Here is an 8897-nt window from a genome sequence, read left to right as displayed (position 1 = left end):
ACACAACAGCAACTACAAATTAATTGCTGGCTGCTCTACAAAGCTTGGCAGTAAACAACTGGTAGCTGGTAACTGGTAACTGGTAACGCGGCAATTTGCTGTTTACCAAGGTGTTGCTGGCGTGCAGCAACTGCAACAATCATAGCACGACAACAACAACAGCAACAACTGCAACAGCAACAACAACAGCAGCAGCAGCAGCAGCAACTTTAAGTCATCGTTTGCTGTTGTTGTTGCCGTTTGCCTGCGTAGTTATGGTCGATCCATTAAAAATCTTTTGGGTTTTGACAAATAGCACCTATTTGGGTAAGTGTGTAAAGCAATTTGTGTGTGCGTGTATGTGCGTGCGTGTGTGTGTGTGTGTGTTGCTCTTGTGCAAATCAAGCTAAGTAGCAAGCCGTGTGTATGTGATTATTTACACCTGCAAGCAACTGATGTCTATTAAAATTTCATGATATGTTATTTAAAGAAGTCTTGTGTGTGTGTGTGTGTGTGTGTGTAGGGTGTATAGGGTGTGTTGCCGGAGGAATATGCTCAACTAATGACACCCTTGTGTCATGCTGCTCTGGCAGGCTTTTAAAATATGCATTCTTATTTTTGCAAGTGGCTTTTTGAGTGCTTAAATCCAAGTCTGGATGGGTTTTACTTAACTTTTTTATTTTAATGGATGCACATACATCACAGACCCTATCTCTGACGAGTTTAATATGTTTCCTAGTTACGAAAAGGTGCTTTTAAGAGCTCTCTCTTAGTATGAATCACTAATCAGTTTTTGCTTAAGCTCCGTTCTCTCATGTCCGATTTATGTACTTGGGCCGTTTTTCACTACTTTATTTTATATATTAAAGCATCTGTTTTAGCTAATCGACTGACTAGTTAATAAAGCCACTGTTGGCCACTTAAATTTAATTTATCAAAACGATTCTGACAAATACAACAAAAAGAGCGTAAAGTGGGGCAAATCCAAATCAAAGCAAAGAAATATTATAATTAAATGAAAATAATTAAAAAAATTATTATGGTTTCAACTACGCCTGCCTTTGGGCAAAACAAATATCTATTTGCATCAATGTCAGACTATGGGTTTGGTTAAAAGAACGCAAGTAAATAACTTTTGTGAACGCTTTCAATTTACTAATTAGTTTTGGTGACATAAAAACAAATAAATAAATAAGGGCATTAATATACAACAATTACACGCACACTCGCACACAAGTTTTGTATTGCTTTTTGTTGTCAGCGTAAATTTTAATCCTCAAGGCAGTTAACATTGCGCCAACCACGCCCATGCCCATGCATAAAGCGACACACATTGTGTAATAAATTAGCCAAGTTTATGATAATCTGCACATTGTGTTTACACATGTATTTCGGATTTAGTTTGACGACGCTTCTTTTCATACCCTGCACACAAAAGGCGTGTCAAATGGGGTATATGCCCGCTGATCTAGTGTATGTTAAGGGCAGCTGACGTTATTTTCAAATTTATTTTTTATTTTATAAGTTCTTCCAAACTTGACATACACTGTTGTCTAAAAGAAGAACCCGAAAGGTTGAAACATCGTACTTTTGATAAAGGTGAAGAAAGTGAGCCTTTTGCCAATTATTTGTCTAGGTTCTTAAGCTTAAGACCCACAAGACCGCGAAAGTGGGCATTGAAAATATAATGGGGTGTGGAAAGTTCACTTGGGTTATGTTTCACCGGCTTATAACTTAATTCCATCGGCTTGCAAGCTACTTAACTTAATAAAAAATTTGATACGATTCAACGAAAAGCCATCCTCAAGATTAAATAGTAAGTAAACTAAAAATGTTCCATAATTACAGAAGTACAGGGTATTTCTGAGTCGTGCTAAGTCGTGTTAACTAGCTACTATGCGAAAGAGATGCGCCCATAAAGCAAATATCGAGTGTTTGTGCTCGTATTATATTTACATTTATTTGATTCTGCTTGTGTGTGTGCGGGCCTTTTATAACTATTATTAATCTAATATGCAATGTGGCAAACGGAGCGAAGAGAGGCTGACGGGTTAATTTGTAAAGGCTTTGACAGTTTCAACCATGAAATGTTGATCTATTTAGAAGTCAAAGGTTTCTAATAAATGTAACTAATTTCGCCCGCGGTCTACACAAATGTTGTGTGTGCTAATTTTAATTAGTTTTCACCTGAATTACTGGCGTTATTCAAACCAATTGAAAAGCACGCATGGGTGTCACAAAATCGTGGAATCTTAAAGTTGAAATGGTCATGCTGGACGCTTTATTGAAGAGCGCGACTTTCGCATTAAAATGAATCAGGGAGCTGTTGAACATATCAAAAAATGCAAATTTGGCTTTTTGAGACGCATATTGAAATCAGCAAGGGCAAAAAGTTTTTAATTGCGGCTGACCCTCTGCGGACATAGGCCTTAATTAACACAGACTCGAATGTCCAAGTTTCCCTTAAACCAAAAGCCCACAGCCCCACAGCCCCTTCCATTTCCTGCTGCTGCGTTCTGTTAATGAACAGCGAGTCGCGACATACGACACAAAAAAAAAAAAACGCGAAACAAGACCTTGACAGCGCCTCGACAACGGCGAAAGGCAGCGGGAACGCCAACTCATTATGGCTGACAAAATATTTGTCAACTCATCAGGCGCTGCCGTTATCGCCAGAGCCGTGTGCCATATTTTTTTCTCGATTTGTTTTTGTGTTTTTGTTTTTTAATGTAAACGTATCTCAGTGTGCGCCATCTTGTTTTTTTGTACATATTTTTTAGTATTTTTTTGTTGTTGCTCTGGGCTTTGTCTTTTGTGCGTTTTGTTTACTGTTTGTTATGGGTCGCATTTCTCATTTCCATACCCTGTCTTCAGCAAAAAAAAAAAATTAGGATGTTACACGCAGTAGAAAATATTCGTCATGCAAAAGAGTGCATATTTTCATATCCGTTTTTACACAGAAGACCTTCAGAAAAAGTCTGCTTTATAGGCTGTCGTGTTGCGTAACTTTTGAGTGAGTTTGATAGACGATATATTTATACGCATAGAACAAACTTTAACTCAAGTCTTCAACTAGAATTTAACTTGAAGAAAATGTACAGTGTTATGTTACAGTGTTGTAAAACTGTTTAGACTGGTCTATAGATGATATTTCAGTATATATATAATAATAATCAATTATGCCAGAGAACCATATTATAATCTCGTATATTTTCGATTTAGGGTTACCTTACATAAAAACTTTAAAACTAATTCCTTAATGAGTATTAATTTCCTGAAAATAATTTCGAGAAATTTAATATTAAGAACAGGGTGTCTGCCAGAGTGATTTAATGTAGCTTCGATCCTTTCGTTTCGTTCCTTACTTTTTGATTACGTTCTCTATATTGAGTCATGCCAGCGTCCAAGACGTGCCAGCACATCATTTAATGATTATATAGCATTCGCGAGGCCAATGAATATTTTTCATAAATTAAATTAAAATTTTAGCAGCTAAACATCAGTAGATTGCAGTTGAGTTGAAGTGCAGGTCATTTCCGGCATTGGTCGTTGTCCGTTGGGCAACCATCTACTCACTAATGAATATTAATATAAAGTAAAATAATATATTTTTTATGTATATATGTATGTATATATAGCATATTCGCGAGTCTCTCGACGCGCCTGGATTCGCAGCCTAATTGAAATTTGCTCAGCAGCCGCTAAGGTAACATAAAATCTGCCCCATCCATATCCCTTCTAGCCCCCCAACCCAGCCACCTTTGGTGGGCATCAAAGTTAATGAGCTGCACCGCGGCGGGCGGGCGTCGAGCTTGTTGTGGCCCAAGGGCGGTTTTTTGGATTTCGTTAGGGTTCAACGAGTTTATTAAATGGATTTAATTGTGTTTTTACTTTGTGAGCAAATTGAGGTTTCGCTTCGTGTAGCGAGGTTTTTGCGTTTTGTGGCTTTGTTGCTGATTCACCAAAATCCAAAAATTTGTATTCGTGTGAGTGTGCGCGTTTCTGTGTATACATTAATCATGCAATATGGCTTAATAATTACCTGAGCATATTTCGCAAGGGTCTAATTGGATATAACAGCCAAATGAAACTTAAGCAAAGAGAAAAAGCTAGTTAAATAAATAGTATAAAAAAAATATTAAATAAATATTAAGTTTTTCCTTCTTGATAAGTAAATTAACATAAGTGTGATGGGGAAATATTCTTTCGTTTATATAAATGCATAAGAAATGGGGCAATAATTCTGTAGCTACAGGAAACATTCGATTAAGTTTTAGCAAATTAAATAAATTGATTTTTATAGAATTATTTATAAGCCAAAGTGCAAAAGGTCGTGCGCTTACTAAAGCTGCTGCTGCGAACCCTTATTTCGAGCGTATCTGCAAAAGCGGAATGTATAATACGGGCAATATATGAACATATCCCCCCTAGCTAGTGCTTATAATTGAAGCTGTTAGCGCCCCAAAGTATGCTACATTATGATGTTTAACCTTCTTTTGACTGACATTGCATGACTACACATCACCATCATCATCACCGTCGACGTCGTGAACAGCAGCCACACGAACATCAAAAACCGAACATAACCAGTCAACTAGCAAATTCAGCACCCTACCAAACGCCAAACCGAGTCCCCAATTCTGTGTTGTTTAGCCCCAACCTGCTGTCACTTTAAATGTGATGCGCTTTGTTGCCTCTGGGATAACAAAAAACCGTAACTTCCGGCTCTATAAACTACTCCACATGCCTCCGGCTCCTCGCATTCGCTCATGCACAAGCTAAATATACTTCTTTTTATTATTATATTTTTTCACCAGGGCTGATTTCAACAGCTCTGACATTTGACGCCACTTTGGCAGGGCTGCTATGTTTTAAATTATAAAGAAAAAAATAAATAAAGAGCTACAGGGGGTTGAGTCTAACAAAATGATGGAATGTCTCTGTGTGTGTGTGTTTTGTGTGTGTGTGGGTTTGTGTTTGTTGACGTTTACAGAAGCTGCTTCTGCTGCTGCTGGCAGCCATTCATGGACAGGCTGACATATGACTGCGTGGTTGCTGGGTGCTGGAGGCGGGGCTGTTACTGTGCCAGTTATGCGGCCATAAATAGTTGACGGGGGCGGCCCACCTGACATCAGTGGCACGTTAATAGTTTAGAAGTGAGTCCTTTAGTGAGTCCTTTTGACTGCCTGCCTGCTCGTCCTGTGCTGCTCACCTTGCTGCTCAATTTAACAGCAACAAAAAGGCCATCTAAATATGCAGCCAGCTTTTTTTTGTGTTTGTATTTGGTTTTGTTTTCGTTTTTTATGCTTTTTGCGCCGAGTGCCAAAAATTAAGTCAAGATAGCGACAAGCGGTCCGGCAACAACAACAACAACAACAACAAAAAAACCCAAAATTCAATTTCAACTTGCGCTGTGTTTGCTCAGCGTGTGTATTTATTTAGTATATTGTAGCTACACACACACTTGTGTACTTGCAGCTCCTTTTTACCTTCACCTCCTTTTTTTCCTATTATTATTTTCGCCCTATTTACACAAGTTGAATGCTTGAGCTATTGCCTCCAAAAAGAGTTGCTTGCGTGTATTTACTCTTGCTCATTTCTCATTTTCTTTCGCTTTCCGGTTTCGAGCATTACGTGCCTCCATCCACTAAGCTAAATAGGGCTCAGCTAAATTCTAAATTAACTTTCGTTTGTTATGCTATCAAAAAATGAAAGAAAGAAAGAATTTCTACGACCTGATTACTTTTAATTTAGTTAACTAAATGAGTAGAAAAGGACCTCAACATTTGTTGTGTATTATTGCAATGAGAAAAGATCTGCGAAAAATGAATTTCAGCTCTTATTTAGCTGTATGACACTGAATTGTATATTTATATAAAGAACAAATAAATACTAGTACTTAAAAATTTGTAAAAGCCACAGTTAGGTCTGCCAAAATGTATATTACTCACATATCTTAAAGAAAAATATATTTATATATAAAAAAAAACTTTAGCATGCGCAATTGGTTTAAAATACATCAAATTTAAATGAAAATATTTCTTTAAAATGCTTAATTTCATACAGAAATAATATCAAACAACACCTGTGAAATATACACATACATATCAAATAACACTTATAATATGCATACAACAAGCATTTCACATTATTTTCCAAAAACTACGCACAGTTTACACATGCCAAACTTTGCCTTTATAGCGAGCCAAATATCTAATATTTCGGAAATACACACAAGCAGACACACACATGGATAAAATCAATAGAGCTCAATACAAATATATCAAATTAGTTTATAAAGTGCTCTTAAACTACAACCTTTAGTTGCTTTTGAAAGTGCTTTCATAATGCATGGAAAATTCAATACACATATTTCCACTCGAAATATGTGCATATAGTATTAGGCCTTTAAATTTGTCATGTAAGAGATTAAAATGCATTGGGGAAATGCGTTTAATAAAATTCTTGATGCATTCTCGGAAGGAAAAGCGCCCAAGCAACTGTCGTCTGTTCAATATTACGTATACGCAACGAGTGCCTGGCATCAGCAGCCTGTCGACTGCCTGCTGGCAATATTAATTTTCCTAGCAACTTTATGATGTGTGACCAACACTTTGTGTGTGTGCGTGTGTGAGTGTGTGTTCTCTCTTTCTCTCTTGCTATTTTCCGTTCACTTACAGCATTTATTTTTCAAATTATATATATGTAGATATATATTTTTACTATTTATTTAAACAAGTTTTTCAGAGCCAGAACCTTTTGTGTTTACACAAGTTGCAGTTGCTATAAAATAAAATACTAACAGGAAAAGCAGATTATTGCTTCCGCATGTGGAAAATTTTTACAAGAGAAACAAACTTTGCTCTACCGCCTACCCGACCGCCCCTCAGGCGAATCCTTTGATGACCGCTTGGCAGGCAAAAGTGCACTTAAAGAAATCTGTTTGCCAGAGCTTAGCAGGGCATAAAGTAGTAAACCAATTATGGGCAGATCTAACTACACTAAACACCTTTGTGAAATATAAAGTATATAAAATATTCAAATTTATTTAATCTTGCATGCCACGGCAAACAAACAATATTCAAAGAGCTAGCAAATAAACTAGCTAAAACTTACACTGGGACAAATTTTCTTCTTCAATCCAATTAAAACAATATTTGTGTCAAATCAAAGAAAATCTGAACAAAATTTGCATTTCATAAAACAAATATTCAGTGAAAATAAAAACAAAATGTTGAGCAGAGGAATATCTTCGTGATTCAATGTCCATTTAAGGAGAATTCGTTTATGTACACAACTTTTCAGCACGAAGAGCTAAAGTTTAAACATTTAATTATGTTTGCCCCTATCTAAGAGCACATGCCAATTCAAACGACTATTTTCTTGGAATTTATTTGATCACAAAGTTGCTTTGAATAAGAATTGCGGCCCCAGAAGTTATTCTAATTGGCATAAAATTCTATTGAAGTTATAAGAAAGACCGCAACGGAATAGAACAGAATCAGAACTTAAGAACACGTTAGCTACAAGCCAATTCTTTGAAGTTGCCCGAAAAACCGCTGCAGAACCGAATCTAATATATTATATACATTTTCTTGGCAAAACTAAACAAACTATGTGAAGACCATAAAAAAGTTTTAAAAGAACTTTTAACACACATTTTGCTTATTTGTTTGAAATTCGAGCTCGGGAATTGTATTTTCGTATAGTTGTTCGAATGGGGAAACTCATTAACGCTGATTTCTTAAGGCGGCATGTACATACATCGAAAATAGGGGGAAAACTCTTCAACAAACTTGGGTTAAGCAAGAAATTAGTAGGAAATAAGCAAATAAAATTAAACAACAGACTGTACAAAGTGAATAGCATAGTCCAATGCTGCTGGCTTCACTTGCAGTTTTTCGTGTGCAGTTTGTGCCAAGGTTTTTAGGATGGCCTCGAATTGAGGGGGTGGGCTTGGTGTGTTGTAAACAACAAAACTTTTTCCTTTGAGCAAAATGTTTTCTAATTTCTTACACACACAGAAACACGTACACCAACTTGAACAGAGCGAAACTCGAGTTAAGTGACATTCCGTAGAGCTGTTGGGGTTTTATTATTAATTCGTTGCGGGGCGCCTCAACACTCAGTCAGCTCATTCGACAATTTAATTATGCTCATTAGAGCCGAACTGGCTGCCTCAGATGCGTGCCACAATTTAATGCATGCCACGTTTCACGCATAAACCGAACAATTTACGACTTTGTATGGCCACCAAGGCACGCGCGCAATTTGTCAATCGATAAATTTTGGCCATAATTAATGCGGCTTATTGGCATTTCATATACTTGACACAGTCCAATCAATACACAAGTATTTATGTATCTAACGAATTGTATCTTTTGTGAGCTGTGTGTGCTGTTTGTCTTGGCCTTCGCTTGATTTTTCTCTATGTTTATTTTATTTTTACTTTCTTGCTTTATTTGCAGTTACAAAATTTGTACGCATTGGTATTGCCGACAAGAACGACTCGCCGCCATATTTCGATAGATTTCTGTACGAGACTGAAATCGATGAAAATGCCGATTTGCAGAGCACAGTACTCACTGTCAACGCCAAGGATCACAATGAGTGTGAGTAGAATTCAATTAAATAAATATACACAAAACACAACACGCCTAAATATATATACATACATATATATACGCTTATAAATATCCCTTTAATGATTTAAGGCGATTTATCATTGCCGCCTTGGATGCGCCTTGTTTAACTCCTCTTCAATGCCAGTTAAGCCAAGAGTAAATAAATTTCATTTCATTGCGCTTTAACAGACAAAATTTTGTTGAATAAATTAGACATTGATTTAATCAGCTTTGCTTTTAATTGTAAGTGGCGAAGCGCTGACAACTAATCTGCCATGCAAGCATCTCAGAAGG

At 36.8% G+C, this 8897-nt stretch overlaps 1 protein-coding gene across 1 annotated transcript in view; it reads left to right on the top strand.

Annotated features, from left to right (window-relative positions):
* The first annotated feature begins 254 nt into the window (after positions 1–254).
* Positions 255–8897, top strand: part of LOC115760239 (putative neural-cadherin 2) — a 45096-nt gene continuing 36453 nt past the window's right edge. The window contains exons 1-2 of the mRNA XM_030701496.1: positions 255–306; positions 8448–8591. Of these exons, the coding sequence (XP_030557356.1) occupies positions 255–306; positions 8448–8591 (196 nt within the window). The remainder of the gene's footprint in view (positions 307–8447; positions 8592–8897) is intronic.

The sequence above is a fragment of the Drosophila novamexicana genome, unplaced genomic scaffold (assembly GCF_003285875.2).
Source record: "Drosophila novamexicana strain 15010-1031.04,08,12 unplaced genomic scaffold, DnovRS2.1 tig00000387-arrow-pilon, whole genome shotgun sequence".
Lineage (NCBI taxonomy): Eukaryota > Metazoa > Arthropoda > Insecta > Diptera > Drosophilidae > Drosophila > Drosophila novamexicana.
Note: the sequence above shows the minus strand (reverse complement) of the source record. Positions and strands in the feature narration are given on the sequence as shown.